Here is a 20,464-nt window from a genome sequence, read left to right as displayed (position 1 = left end):
CCTCTAATAATAAAACCTAGGATTTCATGTGTTCTATTAACTGCCCTCTCAATACGCTCTGCCATCGTTGCTGAATTATGTACATGTAACTGAGATCCTTTGTTCCTGCACCTCCTTTAGCCTTTCTCCCTTGATTTTATAATGTCTCTTCACATTCTTCCTTCCAAAATAAATCACCTGCATTAAACTTAATTAAAATTAATGCCCAATCCACCAATATGTCTGTATCCTTTTGAAGTTCAAGACTATCCTCATCACATTTGACAATGCTTCCAATCTTTGTATCATCATCGAACAGACTCAAAAGCTTCTTCCCCACTGTCACCAGACTCCTAAATGACCCTCTTATTGACTGACCTCGTTAACACTACACCCTGTATGCTTCAACCGATGCAATGCTTATGTAGTTACATTGTCTATCTTGTGTTGCCCTATTATGTATTCTCATGTATTTTCTTGAAGTTTGTTTAATTCCCTTTTCTTCCCATGTACTGAATGATCTATTGAGCTGCTTGCAGAAAAATACTTTTCACTGTACCTCGGTACACGTGACAATAAACAAATCCAATCCAATCCATTTGCAGTTTTTGAAATTATGCCCTGCTTACCACAGTCTATATCATTAATATATATCAGGAAGAGCAAGGGTGCCAACACTGACCACTGGGGAACTCTACTACAAATCTTCCTCCAATTTGAATATCAACCTTTGGTCACTACTCTCAGTTTCCTGTAACTAAGCCAATTTCTCATCCAAGTGCCTACTTTGCCTTTGAGTCAATAATGAATCAGAGAAATATATATAATCAATAGTGAATCAGAGGAACATATATAATCAGTAGTGAATCAGAGAAATATATATAATCAATAGTGAATCAGAGGAACATATATAATCAGTAGTGAATCAGAGAAATATATATAATCAATAGTGAATCAGAGAAACATATATAATCAATAGTGAATCAGAGAAATAAATATAATCAATAGTGAATCAGAGAAATATATATAATCAATAGTGAATCAGAGAAACATATATAATTAATAGTGTATCAGAGGGAAGTATTTGACCAATAGAGTCTACACTTTCATCCTCACCCCATCCCCTACCCTCACCCTTTATTATCTTCATTCTTCCCTTCCCCTTTCATTCTGAGATTGTCCCCCTCTCCAGCCCTTAACTCCAGCTCTCTCCATTCTCTCATTCTCCTTGAATTACCTTTTCCCTTCTTTCCTATTCTGGCTTTTATCTCTTTCCTCCTTCCACTTCACTCCATCCTCATCTTTTCCATTTCCTTCACTCCTCCCCCATCTCCATCGACTACTTCACTGTCTCCTTCTCCTCTACCTCATCCGCCTATGCTCTTCAATGAAATGGTGACCTTCCACCAATGTTTGCCGCAGTGATGGAGCTCCACCTCCCTGTAACTTCACTCGTATAGCTGTCCAGACATTGCCAAAAATCTCATACTATGAAAGGGGAAAGAATATGAAGATGTCACACACCAGCTAATTCTCTTGCTCAGTTTATTTGTGCGCTCGCACATTGAAAAATGTAGTGTGTTGGAAGTATGGTGCTTCAAACAACTAATCTGAAGAGATGAACATAGTCATCTTCAAATCACATCTCCTGTGTCCGTCATCGCTCAACACGTATTTTGCTTCTTTTAGTCTGGACGTGACCTGCAGCATTACCAGAGCCAGGCCAAACAGTTGTTCCGCAAACTGAACGAGCAGTCTCCCACACGCTGCACCCTGCAGGCAGGAGCCATGACCTTCCAGTAAGTGTTACACTTTTGTGATGTTCAGTGAGCTGTGTATCCTCTCCTGAAATTCACTCTTTCTGCAATATAATTCCAAATTTTTCAAATCCAGGCACGGAATAAATGTTGGCAACATGTCAGTTAGCTATTCGCCTTTGGAAGGTGTCACACTTGAAATTATCTGCCAGATACAACCACAAAAGTCAGATGAAGTTCAGTGCAGAGAAGTATGAAATGATTCATTTTGTAGGAAGAATTCAGAGTGAATGTAAAATAAAAGGTACAATTTTAAAGGGGGTGGTGGAGCAGAGGTCACTGGGTGTATATGTACATAAGTCATTGAAGGTGGCAGGACACGCTGAGAGTGTGGTTAATAATGCAAACAGTATCCGAGACTTTGGTGATAGAGACATAAAGTAGAAAGGTGAGGAACTTATGATAAACCTGCATATAAAACGCTGGTTCAATTGGACTATTGCGATCAGTTCTGTGCGCCCATACGTTAAGGAAGGATGCAGAAAAGATTCATAAGATTGGATCCAGCAATGAGGAACTTTGGTTAGGTATATAGATTGGAGAACTTGTGACTTTTCTTTGGAGTGATAGGAGGTTTATGGAGGTGTTCAAAATGATGATGGATCAGGAGCAGATAGGGAGAAAATGAACTGTTCCCATCACAAGCATTGAGAACCAGACATCAGAGATTTAAGGTAATTGGCAAAAGAAACAAAAGCAACATGACATAAACGTTTTCCATGCAGTGAGTGGTTCATATCTGAATGCACTGTTTGAGAGTGGATTGAGACCGGTTCAATCGAGCATTTCACCAGGGAATTAGATCATTATCTGAAAAGGAATCATTTTCATTGCCACAGGGGAACGGTACAGTGGAGAGGGATTGCACCTAGCGAATTGATTCTTCAGAGTACAACACAGATACAGTGAGCTGAATGGTTTCCTTTTGTGCTGTGAGGCTCCGGCACCGAAATCGTGTTTGGCGATCGGCCAGAGAATCTCTGACGGCATTGAAATCGGGGGTGGCGCCTCTTTCGCGATGCTCCACCCCCTCCAAATCGGCGTATTCGACGCCGCACGCCGTATGGATGGTCTCAGGACGTCACCTGAGGACTTCCCCCGATGCTCCGCCCCCGATGGGCTGTGTTCCCGATGGCATGGGCCACACATGCTATTTATTTTCAGGAACCCAGCGTGGTGGCTGCAGACTGAGTCCAGCGCCCCCACAGTTGTGGGGGGAGCCGATCTGCGGGCTGGGGGGCTTTGGCAGGGGTTGGGGGCACTGGTGGGGGGGGTCTGGGGATGGCGAACCTGACCAAAGCTGCACACTATTTGGCAGGTGGAGTCCGTGCGTGGCCGGCGCCATGTTGCGGCCGCTGCAGGCCACGGATTCAGTAATTCTCCGGCCGTATCCACAGCAAAAGCCGGGGGCTTTAAGCTGCATGCCTGCTAGCCCCCCCACCAGACGGAGGATTGGTGGAGGTTTTGCTCTGTTTTTTTGGACGTAAAACACCACTGTTCCCACGCCGGCGTCAGCACTTAGTCTCAAAATGGGAGAATACAGCCCAGTGTCCCTGATATATGGGCAGTGTCTGACACTGTATAAATACTCCCTGATATACGGGCAGTGTCTGACACTGTATAAATACTCCCTGATATATGGGCAGTGTCTGACACTGTATAAATACTCCCTGATATACGGGCAGTGTCTGACACTGTATAAATACTCCCTGATATACGGGCAGTGTCTGACACTGTATAAATACTCCCTGATATACGGGCAGTGTCTGACAATGTATGAATACTCCCTGATATACGGGCAGTGTCTGACACTGTATAAATACTCCCTGATATACGGGCAGTGTCTGACAATGTATGAATACTCCCTGATATATGGGCAGTGTCTGACACTGTATAAATACTCCCTGATATATGGCCAGTGTCTGACACTGTATAAATACTCCCTGATGTACGGGCAGTGTCTCACACTGTATAAATACTCCCTGATATATGGGCAGTGTCTGACACTGTATAAATACTCCCTGATGTACGGGCAGTGTCTCGCACTGTATAAATACTCCCTGATATATGGGCAGTGTCTGACACTGTATAAATACTCCGATGTACGGGCAGTGTCTCACACTGTATAAATACTCCCTGATATATGGGCAGTGTCTGACACTGTATAAATACTCTGATGTACGGGCAGTGTCTCACACTGTATAAATACTCCCTGATATATGGGCAGTGTCTGACACTGTATAAATACTCCCTGATATATGGGCAGTGTCTGACACTATAAATACTCCCTGATATATGGGCAGTGTCTGACACTGTATAAGTACTCCCTGATATATGGGCAGTGTCTGACACTGTATAAATACTCCGATGTACGGGCAGTGTCTCACACTGTATAAATACTCCCTGATATATGGCCAGTGTCTGACACTGTATAAATACTCCCTGATATATGGGCAGTGTCTGACACTGTATAAATACTCCCTGATATATGGGCAGTGTCTGACACTGTATAAATTCTCCCTGATATACGGGCAGTGTCTGATAATGTATAAATACTCCCTGATATATGGGCAGTGTCTGACACTGTATAAATTCTCCCTGATATACGGGCAGTGTCTGATAATGTATGAATACTCCCTGATGTACAGGCAGTGACTGGCACTGTATTGATACTCCCTGGTGTACAGGCCGTGACTGACACTGCATAAATACTCCCTGATATACAGGCAGTGACTGACACTTATACAAGCAGTTTCTGAAGTTGTAATTACTGATTCACAAGTAGCATCTGACGTTGATGCACAGGGAGATCTGACCTTGATACACAGGGAGTATCTAACACTGTAATCATTGATACACAAGCAGTATCTGACACTGGTATACAGGCAGCATCTGACACTGATATACAGGCAGTATCTGACATTGATATACAGGCAGTATCTGACATTGATATACAGGCAGTATCTGATACTGATACACAGGGAGTATCTAACACTGTAATTACTGATACACAAGCAGTATCTGGCATTGATACACAGGGAGATCTGACCCTGATACACAGGGAGTATCTAACACTGTAATCATTGATACACAAGCAGACAGTATCTGAATATAATCACTGATACACAGGCAGTGTCTGACACTGATATACAGACAGTATCTGATGCTGCAATCACTGATACACAGGCAGTGTCTGACACTGATATACAGACAGTATCTGACAATAATCACTGATACACAGGCAGTGTCTGACACTGATGTACAGACAGTATCTGATGCTATAATCACTGATGCACAGGCAGTGTCTGACACTGATATCACGCGCACAATATCTCCCTGCTTGAGGACCTTTGTGGTCCTTGTTAACTTGGGGATATTCTGTGAGTATGTTTCGTTTTTTAACTTTACTGGCTGGGTTTCGGTTTGCTACATTTGAGCAGCTTCACTCAATGTTCAAGGGTGTTATTTCACTCTTTTGGGCCTCTGGACCCTCTGCAGCATTCTGCTTATCTGAAGATTTTTGCTGGTTGATACTGGCCCCTTGATGCCAGCCTAATCATTCACAAGGAGGAAATCGATTCCTGCGTCTTGTAGTGCAGGGACAATTCCTACCATGACAGGGCCTGAAATAAGGTCACACTGTAGGTGGATCTTGTGGAGGGGTTCAAATACAGATCCTCCTCCCACTCTACCGATCAAGGTTTTAGCCTTCAGGGAGGACTCTGGATAGGTTTAGGTCTTTCTCCAATGTTGAAGACTGAGTGGCCCCTGTCCCGGAGCAGTCGAATCGTAGAATCCCTACAATGCAGAAGGAGCCCATTTGGTCCATTGAGTCTGCACCGACCTTCTGAAAGAGCACCCGACCTGGGCCCACTCCCCCACCCTATCTAACCCCCGTCGAATATTTGGACACAAGGGGGCAATTTTAGCATGCCCTATGCACCTAATCTGTGCTTCTTTAGACTGTGGGAGGAAACTGGAGCACCTGGAGGAAACCCATGCAGACACTGGGAGAAAGTACAAACTCCACACAGACAAGTCACCCAAGGTTCACATTTTGGGACAGGTAGGGGGCACTGTTCCTGTAAGGACAAAACTCCAGAAGCTCTGAGGGAGTTTTTCTGGCTCAGACACAATTAGTGTTCTGCCCTTTTAAGGGGTAGGTGTGAGAGTCAGAGTCTCCCCTGCTCTTCTGCATTACCAATTGGTGGCATCCTTCAGGGGACTACTCGTATGGATCTATATTATACCTGCAGGCTTCCCTCACAATCTCCAGTGCTCAGGTATAAGATGACCTATTATTGCAATGAGAAGACACTGGTCTCCAGTTTCTCTGTGCTGAGGGCTGCTAAAGCCTCACCTTTCAAATTCCCATACCTGACACACGTTAAGTACCCCACAGAAAACTCTAGATAGGAGGAAGTCAATGGGTTAGTTTATTTTCACATTTTCAAAACGCAAGAGGAGGGTTGCAACAATGGTTCCTGTGCACACATACCGTGAAAGAGAGACAGAGAAAAGAAAGACATAGGGGGCAAAGATCACAGAGAAAGAATTATTGTTTCACATGGGTTACGCAGTCGTGAATCAAAGAGCTTTTCCTTCACAGAGGGCAGTAGTTTGAAAATCGGTGCTGTATAATTCACTTTTCCGGTGATGTTGACTTCACGCACTGACGTCGGCTTGCAGAGATAAATCCGTCTTATAGGCGATGGTATAGAGGCTCCAGTGGGAACCAGGTAGATGGGGCCAGTTAGATGTACATCAGTGAGTGTTTATGTCGTGTCAGACACTGCCTGTAAACCAATCTTGCTATCTTTTGGAGACTAAAACTAAACTGTCTGCTGCAGACCTGGTTCCTCCCATTAATTACACCATCTTTATACAACTCGTATCCCCTAAGTTGCTACCTAAACCTAAGCACAATGTCTCCAATTATCCACCCTCCAGGGAATCTCTAGGAATCATAACAAAATTCCATAGGGCCGTATATTGGTAAACACATACATGGTTAGAATGAATTATCTTACTTTATGACATCTTAATTGCACATGTTGCAGACCAAATCTACTGGTATGTTAATCCAGAATTTTAAAAAAATAAATGTACCTGAACGTCGACTTTTAATAGCATTTCTGCAGCAGATGTACAATACAATATATATATTTAAAAATATAACATTTAACACAAGTGCCAGAACTGCCCGTATAATGGGCCAGAATAGCTTCCTCTGTTGCAAATTTCCTGGGTATATTTTTGGTGTGTTCAAAGAGTTCCTGTAATAGGAGTTGCAATTTCACTTTCCACAAACCTATCCCTTAGCAGAATGTCTCTGTTTTGCAGCTATGTCATAGAGAAGGGAGTTTGCTATCTGGTCTTGTGCGAGGCAGCGTACCCAAAGAAATTGTCTTTTGCTTATCTGGAGGACCTGCAGGCAGAGTTTGACGAACAGCATGGGAGGAAGGTCCCGACAGTCTCTCGTCCTTACTCTTTCATTGAATTTGGTGAGTGTACGATCACATGTCTTTTTGTATTGCCTCTCGAACACCCCACAATTGTTTCTTCTCACCTGAAGGGACAGATTATGAAAACTAAAGCTATCTCAGTGAACTCCTTGTGTTCTGAAGAAGAGTCAGATTTTGATTCACAACATCAACTCTTGGGGAGAACGTGCAAACTCCACAGTCTGAGGATACGGGGTAAACCGTTTAGGCATGAGATGAGGAGAAATCTCTTTACCCAGAGGGAGGGCGGCCTGTGGAATTCACTACCTCCAAGTAGTTGAGGCCAAAATATTGTATGTTTTCAAGAAGGAGCTTGATATAACTGGGGGTGAAAGGGATCAAAGGATATGGGGGGAGGAAGCCTTCAGAAAATCCACAAACAACACATCTGCTGGTTTTCCCTTTATCCTATTAACATCTTTTAAAGAAACAGGTTTGTTAAAACATAATTTCCCTTTCAGAATCTGTCCAGTCAGTGTCCAGTTGTAATAGATTCTGGTATCTTCCCTACAGTGATGTCAGGCTAACAGGTCTGCAATTTCTCATTTCTTAAATAGTAGGGTTACATTTTACCCTTCAGTCTGTGAGCTTCATTCCAAAATCTGCAGAATATTAAAGGTGATCACCGAAGCATCCAAACTATCTCAACAGCCATCTCTTTCAACACTTTGGGATATAGATCATCCACTGGGATTTACCAACCTTCAGTCCTATTAATTTCTCCAGTACTACTTTTTTAAAACTAATAATATAATGTGCCGCACAGAAGGTTAATTCACAAGGTGAGATCACATGGGATTAGGGGTAACTTATTAGCTTGGATAGAAGACTGGCTGATGGACAGGAGACAGAGTTGGGATAAATCGGTCTTTTCTGGATGGCAAGATGTAACTAGTGGGGTGCCATAGAGATCGGTCCTTGGGCCGATAAAATACAGTCTATATTAACGACTTGGATAAAGGAATGGAAGGTTCGATAGCCAAATTTGCAGATGACGCAAAATAGTGGGACAGTAAGTTGCAATGAACATAGAACATTACAGCGCAGTACAAGCCTTCGGCCCTCGATGTTGCACCGTCCCTGTGAAACCCCTCTAAAGTCCCTCTACACTATTCCCTTATCGTCCATTATGCCTATCCAATGACCATTTGAATGCGTTTAGTGTTGGCAAGTCCACTAATGTTGCAGGCAGGGCATCCAGGCCCTTACTACTCTCTGAGTAAAGAACCTACCTCTGACATCTGTCCTATATCTATCTCCCCTCATTTAAAGCTATGTCCCCTCGTGCTGGACATCACAATATGAGGAAAAAGGCTCTCAATGTCCACCCTATCTAATCCTCTGATCATCTTGTATGCCTCAATTAAGTCACCTCTTAACCTTCTTCTCTCTAACGAAAACAGCCTCCAGTCCTTCAGCCTTTCCTCATAAGATCTTCCACCCATACCAGGCAACATCCTTGTAAATCTCCTCCTGTACCCCTTCCAATGCTTCCACATCCTTCCTATAATGTGGCGACCAGAACTGCACGCAATACTCCAAATGCGGCCGCACCAGACGTTTGTACAACTGCAACATGACCTCATGGCTCCGAAACTCATTCCTCTACCAATAAAAGCAAACACACCGTACGCCTTCCTAACAACCCTCTCAACTTGGGTGGCAACTTTCAGGGATCTATGGACATGGACACTGAGATCTCTCGGCTCGTCTACACTACCAAGAATCTTACCATTAGCCCAGAAACTCTGTCTCCTGTTATTCCTTCCAAATGAATCACCTCACACTTCTGTTTTAAACTCCATTTGCCACCTGTCAGCCCAGCTCTGCAGCTTATCTATGTCCCTCTGTACTTGTAACATCCTTCTGCACTGTCCACACTCCATCGACTTAGTGTCATCTGCAAATTTATTCACCCATCCTTCTACGCCCTCCTCCAAGTCATTTATAAAAATGACAAACAGTAGCGGCCCCAAAACAGATCCTTGTGGTACACCACTAGTAACTGGACACCAGTCAAAACATTTCCCATCAACCACCACCCTTTGTCTTCTATCAGCTAGCCAATTTCTGATCCAAACTGCTAAATCACCCTGAATCCCATGCCTCTATTTTCTGCAATAGCCTACCGTGGGGAATCTTATCAAACGCTTTACTGAATCCACATACACCACATCAACTGCTTTACCCTCATCCACCTGTTTGGTCACCTTCTCAAAGAACTCAATGAGGTTGTGAGGCACGACCTACCCTTCACAAATCCATGTTGACTATCTCTAATCAAATTATTCCTTTCCAGATGATTATACATTCTATCTCTTATAAACCTTTCCAAGACTTTGCCGACAACAGAAGTAAGGCTCACTGGCCTATAGTTACCGGAATTATCTCTACTCCCCTTCTTGAACAAGGGGACAACATTTGCTATCCTCCAGTCTTCTGGCACTATTCATGTAGACAAAGATGACTTACAGATCAAAGCCAAAGGCTCAGCAATCTCCTCCCTAGCTTCCCAGAGAATCCTAGGATAAATCCCATCCGGCCCAGGGGACTTATCTATTTTCACACTTTCCAGAATCGCTAACACCTCCTCTTATGAACCTCAAGCCCTTCTAGTCTAGTAGCCTGTATCTCAGTATTCTCCTCGACAACTTTGTCTTTTTCCTGTGTGAATACAGACGAAAATACTCATTTAGAGGAAATACAAACCGTACAAATGGATATAGTAAGGTTAAGAGAGTGGGACCAAATGTGACAGATGGAGTTTAACGTGGATAAGTGTGAGGTCATGCATTATGGTTAAAAAATGAAAAAGCAATTATTATGTAAATAGGGAGAGACTTCGGGGAACTCCGATGCAGAAGGATCTGCAGGGGCTGGTTTACCACACTGGGCTAAATCGCTGGCTTTTTAAAGCAGACCAAGGCAGGCCAGCAGCACGGTTCAAATCCGTACCAGCCTCCCCGAACAGGCACCGGAATGTGGCGACTCAGGGCTTTTCACAGTAACTTCATTTGAAGCCTACTTGTGACAATAAGCGATTTTCATTTCATTTCATTTTCATTTTTCATCTGGGTGTCCTTGTGCACGAGTCACACAAAACGAACATGCAAGTGCAGCAGATAATAAGGAAAGCAAATGGAATGTTGGTATTTATAGAAAAAGGAATTGCATATAAAGATAAGAAAGTGTTGTTGCAACTATACAAGGCATTGGTAGGACTGCACCTGGAGTATTGTGCACAGTTTTGGTCCCCCTTATTTGAGGAAAGATGTAGTGGCATTGGGGGCAGTTCAGAGGAGGTTCACTAGATTGATTCCAGAGATGAGGGGTTTGTTGTATGAAGAGAGATCGAGCAGTTTAGGACTGTTCATCTTGGCTGGGGACTTCAATCAGGCCAAGCTCAAGAGCGTACTACCAAGTTACCACCAACGCGTCACCTGTTCCACCAGAGGCCCAAACATCCTGGACCACTGGTACACAAATATCAAACATGTGTATCACTCTATCGCCCGCCCACACTTTAGCAAACCTGACCACAAGGCTGTGCTCCTGCTTATAAGCAAAAAGTGAAATGGGAGAATCCTTCAAAGAATGTCGTGCATTGTTGGTCTGAGGAATCTGATGATCTCCTAGAGTCACTGGACTGGTCAGTATTTAAAAACCCTGCGACCAGCCTGAACGAGTACGCCACTACAGTAACTGACTTCATCAGTAAGTGTGTAGAAGACTGTGTGTCAAAGAAGCAAATCCGTCTGTTTCCCAACCGGAAACCCTGGATGAACAGGATATCCACTGCTTGCTGAAGTCTAGGTCTAGGCGTTCAAGTCAGGCGACCCTGACCTATACAAAAAGCCAGATATGATCTTAGGAAATCTATCAAAGATGCCAAAAGACAGTACCGGACCAAGCTCGGTCCCAGGTTAGCCACACGATTCCCTGCTGTCAACGTAAGGTCTGCAAGACATAACGGGCTACAAGATGGACGCATGTAAAATCGGCGGCTCAATGCACCTGATGATCTCAACGCATTCTATGCCCGCTTTGAGCAAGAGTTCAGTGAGAGCAAGCCCTCCACCCTGGAAGCCTCGGATGAACTGTGTCTGAGATCACCATTGCAGATGTCAGAGCAGCCTTCTCGAAGGTTAACCCACAGAAGGCCACTGGCCCGGATGGGTACCTAGACGAACACTCAGGTCTTGCGCAGATCAGCTGGCGGGGGTACTCTCAGACATCTTCAACCTCTCTTTACGACAATCTGCTTCACGATGGAGGACCATCACCCCTGGACCAAAGAAAAGCCAAGCAGCGTGCCTTAATGACCATCGTCCAGTGGCTCTGACATCCATCATCATGAAGTGCTTCGAAAGGTTAGTCATGGCACGAATCAACTCAGTCTCCCGAATTGCCTTGATCCACTACAGTTTGCCTACAGGTCCACAGCCATATCCCTGGTCCTGCACTCAACAATGGAACACCTAGATAACAAAGACACCTATGTCAGACTCTTACTTATTGGCTATAGCTTCAAATACAGCTTCTTCCCCGCTGTTACCAGACTCCTAAATGACCCTCTTATGGTCTGTCTTCATTAACACTACACCCCTGTATGCTTCACCTGATGTCGGTGATATGTAGTTACATAGTGTACCTTCTGTTGCCCTATTATGTATTTACTTTTATTTCCTTTTCTTTTCATTCTTGACAGGAGCGAGAGTAACAGGGTAGTTGTTATGGGGGACTTTAGCTTTCCAAATATTGACTGGAAATACTATAGTTCGAGTACTATAGATGGGTCAGTTTTTGTGCAGTGTGTGCAGGAGGGTTTTCTGACACAGTATGTAGACAGGCCAACAAGGGGCGAGGCCACATTGGATTTGGTACTGGGTAATGAACCCGGCCAGGTGTTCGATTTAGATGTAGGTGAGCACTTTGGTGATAGTGATCACAACTCGGTTATGTTTACATTAGCAATGGGCAGGGACAGGTATATACCGCAAGGCAAGAATAATAGCTGGGGGAAAGGCAATTATGATGCTATTCGGCAAGATTTAGGATGTATAGGATGGGGAAGGAACTGCAGGGGATGGGTACAATCGGAATGTGGAGCTTTTTCAAGGAACAGCTACTGCGTGTCCTTGATAAGTATGTACCTGTCAGGCAGGGAGGAAGTTGTCGAGCAGGGAACCGTGGTTTACTAAGGAAGTTGAAGCACTTGTCAAGAGGAAGAAGAAGGCTTATGTTAGGATGAGACATGAAGGCTCAGTTAGGGCACTTGAGAGTTACAAGTTAGCCAGGAAGGACCTAAAGGGAGAGTTAAGAAGAGCGAGGAGAGGACACGAAAAGTCGTTGGTGGATAGGATCAAGGAAAACCCTAAGGCTTTCTATAGGTATATCAGGAACAAAAGAATGACTAGAGTAAGATTAGGGCCAATCAAGGATAGTAGTGGAAAGTTGTGTGTGGAATCAGAGGAGATAGGGGAAGCATTAAATGGATATTTTTCGTCAGTGTTTACACTGGAGAAAGACGATGTTGTCGAGGAGAACACTCAGGTTCAGTCGACCAGGCTAGATGGAATTGAGGTTCAAAAGGAGGAGGTGTTAGCAATTTTAGAAAATGTCAAAATAGATAAGTCCCCTGGGCCAGATGGGATTTATCCTAGGATTCTCTGGGAAGCCAGGGAGGAGATTGCAGAGCCTTTGTCCTTGATCTTTATGTCGTCTTTGTCGACAGGAATAGTGCCGGAAGACTGGAGGATAGCAAATGTTGTCCCCTTGTTCAAGAAGGGGAGTAGAGACAACCCTGGTAATTATAGACCTGTGAGCCTTACTTCGGTTGTGGGTAAAATGTTGGAAAAGGTTATAAGAGATAGGGTTTATAATCATCTTGAAAAGAACAAGTTGATTAGCGATACTCAACACGGTTTTGTGAAGGGTAGGTCATGCCTCACAAACCTTATTGAGTTTTTTGAGATGGTGACCAAACAGGTGGAAGGAGGGTAAAGCTGTTGATGTGGTGTATATGGATTCAGTAAGGGCGTTTGATAAGGTTCCCACGGTAGTCTATTGGCAGAAGAAGTGAAGGGAGTATGGAATTGAAGGTGATTTAGCGGTTTGGATCAGTATTGGCTAGCTGAAAGAAGACAGAGGGTGGTGGTTGATGGCAAATGTTCATCCTGGAGTTCAGTTACTAGTGGTGTACCGCAAGGATCTGTTTGGGGCCACTGCTGTTGTCATTTTTATAAATGACCTGGGAAGAGGGTTGTAGAAGGATGGGTTAGTAAATTTGCAGATGACACGAAGGTCGGTGGAGTTGTGGATAGTGCTGAAGGATGTTATAGGATACAGAGGGACATAGATAAGCTGCAGAGCTGGGCTCAGAGGTGGCAGATGGAGTTTAATGCGGAAAAGTGTGAGGTGGTTCACTTTGGAATAGGAGTAACAGGACTGCAGAGTACTGGGCTAATGGCAAGATTCTGGTAGTGTAGATGAACAGAGAGATCTCGGCATCCAGGTACATAAATCCTTGAAAGTTGCCACCCAGGTTAATAGGGCTGTTAAGAAGGCATATGGTGTGCTAGCCCTTATAAGCAGGGGGATTGAGTTTCGGAACCACAAGGTTCATGCTGCAGCTGTACATAACTCTGGTGCGGACCGCACCTGGAGTACTGCGTGCAGTTCTGGTCACCACATTATAGGAAGGATGTGGAAGCTTTGGAAAGGGTTCAGAGGAGATTTACTAGGATGTTGCCTGGTATGGAGAGAAGGTCTTACGAGGAAAGGCTCGGAATTGAGGTTGTTTTCGTTAGAGAGGAGAAGGCTGAGGGGTGACTTAATAGAGACATATAGATAGTCAGACGGTTAGATAGGGTGAACATTGAGAGTCTTTTTCCTCGGATGGTGATGACCAACACGAGGGGACATAGCTTTAAATTGAGGGGTGATAGATATAGGAACAGATGTCAGAGGGCAGTTTCTTTACTCAGAGAGTAGTAGGGGTGGTGGAAACCGCCCTGCCTGCAACAGTAGTAGACTCGCCAACTTTAAGGGCATTTAAGTGGTCACGGATAGACATATTGATGAAAATGGAATAGTGTAGGTCAGATAGGCTTCAGATAGTTTCAACAGGTCGGCGCAACATCGAGGGCCGAAGGGCCCGTACTGCGCTGTAATGTTCTATGTTCTATGTTCTATGTACTTAATGATTTGTTGAGCTGCTTGCAGAAAAATACTTTTCACTATACCTTGGTACACGTGACAATAAACAATCTAATCCCAAGACATCTCAGCCTTCAACACCATTATTCCTACGAAACTCATCTCCAAACTCCATGGCCTGGGCCTCGGCTCCTCCCTCTGCGACTGGATCCTGAACTTTCTAACCCACAGACCACAATCAGTAAGGATAGGCAACAACACCTCCTCCATGATCGTCCTCAACACCGGTGCCCCACAAGGCTGTGTCCTCAGCCCGCTACTATATTCCTTATACATCTGACTGTGTGGCTAAATTCCCCTCCAACTCGATTTTCAAATTTGCTGATGGCACCACCGTAGTGGGTCGGATTTCAAACAATGACAAGACAGTGTACAGGAATGAGAGAGAATCTGGTGAACTGGTGCGATGACAATAATCTCTCCCTCAATGTCAACAAAACGAAGGAGATTGTCGTCGACTTTAGGAAGCATAGAGGAGCGCATACGCCTGTCTACATCAATGGGAACAAAGCAGAAAGGGTCGAGAGCTTCAAGTTTTTAGGTATCCAAATTACCAACAACCTGTCCTGGTCCCCCCCATGCCGACGCTATAGTTAAGAAAGCCCACCAACTACTCTACTTTCTCAGAAGACTAAGGAAATGTGGCATGTCAGCTACAGCTCTCACCAACCTTTACAGGTGCACCTTTGAAAGCATTCTTTCTGGTTGTATCACAGCTTGGTATGGATCCTGCTCTGCCCAAGACCATAGGAAACTACAAAAGGTTGTGAATGTAGCCCAGTCCATCATGCGAACCAGCCTCCCATCCATTGACTCTGTCTATAATTCCTGCTGCCTCGGAAAGGCAACCAGCATAATTAAGGACCCCACGCATCCTTCCATGCTCTCTTCCACCTTCTACCGTCAGCAAAGAGATGTAAAGTTTGAGGTCACGTACTAACCGACTCAAGAACAGCTTCTTCCCCGCTGGCCATCCGACTTTTGAATGGACCTACCTCGTATTAAGTTGATCTTTTCTCTGTACCATAGCTATGACTGTAACATTACATTCCGCAGGTCTCTCCTTCCTTCCCTAATGTATGGTATGCGTTGTCAGTATAGCATGCAAGAAACAATACTTTCATTGTACAGTAGTCCCCCTTTATAACGCGGGTGTTGGGGTCCAAGACCCCCACCCGCGTTGTAACCGAGCCGCGGATATCCATGATGGGGGTTTTAAATTTATTTAAAAATCTATGCTAGCGCTTCCCATTGAGTGTCTACAGGGGGGGGGGGGGGGGGGGGGGGGGGGTGGGGGGGTGGGGTGTGGGGGGGGGGGGGGGGGGGGGGGGGGGGGGGGGGGGGCCTGGGGGAGAGGTCAGAAACCCCAGAAGACTCACAATGGGAAGCGCTAGCATAGATTTTAAATAATTTAAACCCCCTCGTGGATCCAATTAAAATTTCAGCGGCCGGCTCACTTTGATCCGGAGAGAAGCTGCTCTCACTGAATCAGCCGGCCGCTGAAATTGACACTGCCCGCTGCTATCTCTCCCTCCAGATCCAACTTTTAAGTTTAATGTTTCTGATTGGAGGGAGAGAGCAGCCGGCAGTGTCAAGTTCTTTTTTTCCTCCGCTTGCCCCCTCTCCCCCACATCCTCCAACTAGACCCTCTCCCCCACACCCTCCGGCTCGCCCCCTCTACCCCCAACACCCTCCGGCTCGCCCCCGCAGGGGGGTCTCCCAAACCCGCAGGGGGGTCTCCCCCACACCCGCAGGGGGGTCCCCCCACACCCCAGGGGGGTTCCCCCCACACCGCAGGGGGGTCCCCCCCACACCCGACCCCCCTCCTCTCCCCCCCTCCCCCCCAACACCCGACCCCCCCCAGCACCCCCCCAACACCCGACCCCCCCAACACCCGCCCCCCCTCCTCCTCCCCCCAACACCCAGCCTCCCCTCCTCTCCCCCCCAACACCCGCCCCCCTCTTCTCCCCCCCCCCACACCCGCCCCCTCCCTTCTCCCCCCCCCAACACCCGCCCCCTCCCTTCTCCCCCCCCTCGGCAGTGTCAATTTCAGCGGCCAGCTGATTGTTTCAGTGAGAGCAGCTTCCCTCTCTGGACTCAACGTGAGCCGGCCGCTGAAATTGCACTGCCCGCTGCTCTCTCCTCCAATCCAACTTTTAAGTTTTAATGTTTCTGATTGAGGGAGGAGCAGCCGGCAGTGTCAATTTCAGCGGACGGCTCACTTTGATCCGGAGAGGGAAACTGCTCTCACTGAAACAATCAGCTGGCCGCTGAAATTGACACTGCCGGCTTGCTCTCTCCCTCTAATCAGAAACATTAAAACTTAAAAGTTGGATTGGAGGGAGAGAGCAGCGGGCAGTGTCAATTTCAGCGGCGGGCTGATTATTTCAGTGAGAGCAGCTTCCTTCTCCGGAGCCGGCCGCTGAAATTGACACAACTGACAGTTGGGGTCCATCAGCCCCCCCGCGGTATATCGCGAACCGCGGTATTGCGGAGCGCGGTATAACGGGGGACTACTGTATTCTAATACATGTGACAAGAATAAATCAAATCAAATTATACACTCTAGAGGTTAGAAGAATGAGGGGAGATCAAATTGAGATATACAAGATGCTAAAAGGTATGGATAAAGTAGACGTGGAACAGATGCTTCCCCTTGTGGGGCATTCTAAAATGAAAGGCCATAATCTTCAATAAGAAAATTTAAAAACAGATTTGAGGAAGAAACTATTTCTCCCAGAGGGTTGTGAATTTGTGGAATTGCTACCCCAGATGCAGCGACAGTGAGTAAATTTAAGGAGTTAGACAGATTTATAATTGGTCATGGGGTTGAAGGGTTATGGAGAATGGGCAGGATGGTGGAGTTGAGACCAGGATGGGATCAGCCCATGAGGGTGTTTAGACTCGGGGGTGGGGGGGACTAAATTGCCCTACTCCTGCCCCCAGATCGTGTGTTGTAGGGAGTAAATGCTCTGGTTGATTTTGCAATCCAGCCCTTAGTCTGTAGCATTGTAGGTGACAGATGAGGAACATTGATAACATAAAAAGGAAATTAGGGGAGCAAAAAGGGGACATAAAAGGATACTGGCAGGTAAAATAAGGAAAATCCTAAGTTGTTTTACAAATATATTAGAGATACAGAAAGAAAATAGGGAAGGGCCATAGTGGTAATTTGTGTCTGGAGCTGCAGGATGTAGGTAGTGTTCTGAAGAATACTTTGTGTCAGTGTTCACCTGTGAGAGGGTCAGTGTGGGTATAGAAATCAGGGCGAAGGACTGTAATAAAATTAGATTAACATAGAGAGAAGATTCTGAGTGGTTAGACAGAGAAGAGGTTCTGAACGGTCTGGGAGGCTTATAGGTGGACAAATATCGAGAGCCAGATGGGCAGCATGGTAGCACAGTGTTAGAACTGTTGCTTTACAGTGCCAGGGACCCGGGTTCAACTCTCAGCTTGGGTCACTGTCTGTGGAGTCTGCACATTCTCCCCATCTCTGCGTGAGCTTCCTCCGGGTGCTGCAGTTCCTCCCACAAGTCCCGAAAGACGTGCTGTTGGGTGAATTGGACATTCTGAATTCTCCTTCTGTGTACCCGAACAGTCGGCGTAGTGTGGTGACTAGGGGAATTTCACAGAGACTTCATTGCAGTGTTAATTTAAGCCTACCTGTGACACTAATAAAGAATTATAAAGATTATTAAATGTATCCCAGGTTGCTGAGTGAGACAGGGGAGGAAATAGCAGGGATACTGGCAATAATTTTCAATTCCTTTCTGGCCACAGGAGAGTGCTGGAGGATAGCCATTGTGGTACCAGTACTCAAGAAGGGAGGAAGGGATAAACCAGGAAACTGCAGCCAGTCAGTCAAAGCTCGGGAACTATTGGAAGTAATATGAGAGTCAGAATTAATCTGCATTTGGAGAGGCAAGGATTAATCAAGAACAATCAGCATGGTTTTGTAAGGGGAGATCATGTCTCACCAACTTGATTGAGTTTTTCAAAGAGATGACCAGTTGTGTAGATGAGGGAAATTAATTTGGACTTCAGCAAGGCTTTTGATAAGGTCCCACATGGAGACTGATAGCGAAGGTAAGAATCATGGAATCATAAAATTTACAGTGCAGAAGGAGGCCATTTGACCCATCGAGTCGGCACCGGACCTTGGAAAGCCCACCCCTCCACCATATTCCTGTAAACCCAGTAACCCGAATCTGACCTTTTGGACATTTAGGGGCAATTTAGCATGGCCAATCCACCTAACCTGCCATCCAAGGGAAATTTGGCAAATTAGATCCAAAATTGCCTGAGTGGCAGGAAGCAAAAAGTGATGGTCGAGGGGTGTTTTTCTGACTGGAAACCTGTGTCCAGTGGGGTCCCGCAGGGATCAGTGTTTGCGCCCTTGTTATTTGTGCTTTATATAAATGATTTAAGACCTGAATGTAGGAGGGTGATCTGTAAGTTTGCGGATGATCAGAAAATTGTTGAGGTGGTAAATAGTGAGGGGGATAGCCTTCGATTATCGGAGGATGTAGACGGGCTAGTCGATGGGCTGATTAATGGCAAATGGAATTCAATCCAGCTACGTGTGAGATGATGTACTTGGACAGGGCAAACAAGGCAAGGGAATACATGATAAAGAGCAGGACCCTGGGAATCACCGAGTATCAGAGGGATCGTGGTGTGCATGTAAACCACCCCTTAAGGTAGCAGAGCAGGTGGATACAGTGGTTAGGAAGGCATTTGGTATGCTTGCCTTTATTAGCCCAGGCATAGTGTTTAGGAGCAGGGTGGTTATGCTGGAGCTGTATAAAATGTTGGTTATGCCACAGCTAGAGTATTGTGTGCAGTTCTGTAATCCACTTTCTTTCCACAGATAGCACTGGAAAGGGTGTATAGGAGATTTACCAGGATGCCTGGGTGGAGTGTTAGTTATGAAGAGCGATTGGATAGATTTAGATTATTTTCCTTGGAGCTGAGGAGACTGAGGGGGAACATGATTATTAAGGGCATAAATAGAATAGACAGGAACAAACGTCTCCCCTTGCTGGAGAGGCCATGATCAGGTGGCATAGATTTAAGATAAGAGAAAGGAGGTTTAGAGGGAGGTGAGGAAAAGCTTTTTTACCCGGAGGGTGGTAGGAGTTTGGAACTCGCTGCCTGAAAGGGTGGTGGAAGCAGAGATCTTCATAACATTTAGAAGTATTATAGATGTGCACTTGCGATCCCGTAATATACAGACTATGAGCCAAGTGCTGGAAAATGGGATTAGAATGGTTAGGTGTTTTTTTTTTGACCGGCGCAAATGCGATGCATCGAAGGGCCTTCTCTGTCCAATATGATTCTCTGATTCTAATACTTGCTTTCCAGAATAAGTTTGGCTCTTGTTAGAACCACTGCAGACTATAGCTGGATGTCTTTCAAAAAGTTGTTTCCACTCATTTGTTTCAGCTTCTCCTCTTGTCCTCAGACAAGTCTGCACTGCTTTAAATACTATTGATTTTTTAACATTCCTGATGTGAGAGCAAAAGACATTACATTGGCCAGATCAGACTCAACTCAAAATCTTTCTCAAGAGATCCTTAGCTCCACGCAGCAATGATATCATCTCCCCAAGCTAACAACAAATTAACTCCCAGGCTGAAAACATTAATTTCCCAGGGATTCCCCTAGTCAAAAACAGTGCATTAGCTCAGGCTTTTAGGATGGTCAATTGCACATCTAGCTCCGAAAACTTCTTGTCCTGCAAACAAAATTCTTAAAAAACATGACTACGCAGTCAACACACTCTAACCAGATTTTTAATCCTTAAATGTTCAAATGTTTCTAATCCAGTATATCTAAAATCCTGCATTCGTCATACTTCCCTGGTAGGGCGTTGAAACGTCCATCCGGCCCTGGTACCTTGTCAACTTCTGAGTGCAGTCAGCCTATCTAATACTTTCTCCTTAT

At 45.3% G+C, this 20,464-nt stretch overlaps 1 protein-coding gene across 1 annotated transcript in view; it reads left to right on the top strand.

Annotated features, from left to right (window-relative positions):
* LOC119964248 (vesicle-trafficking protein SEC22b-like) overlaps positions 1-18,411 on the top strand; it is a 52,784-nt gene extending 34,373 nt beyond the window's left edge. Inside the window, exons 2-4 of the mRNA XM_038793528.1 lie at positions 1,669-1,778; positions 7,140-7,300; positions 18,299-18,411. Of these exons, the coding sequence (XP_038649456.1) occupies positions 1,669-1,778; positions 7,140-7,300; positions 18,299-18,411 (384 nt within the window). The remainder of the gene's footprint in view (positions 1-1,668; positions 1,779-7,139; positions 7,301-18,298) is intronic.
* The last annotated feature ends 2,053 nt before the right edge of the window (positions 18,412-20,464 follow it).

Source organism: Scyliorhinus canicula, chromosome 4, assembly GCF_902713615.1.
Source record: "Scyliorhinus canicula chromosome 4, sScyCan1.1, whole genome shotgun sequence".
Lineage (NCBI taxonomy): Eukaryota > Metazoa > Chordata > Chondrichthyes > Carcharhiniformes > Scyliorhinidae > Scyliorhinus > Scyliorhinus canicula.
This window is presented reverse-complemented; position numbering and strand designations above follow the sequence as displayed.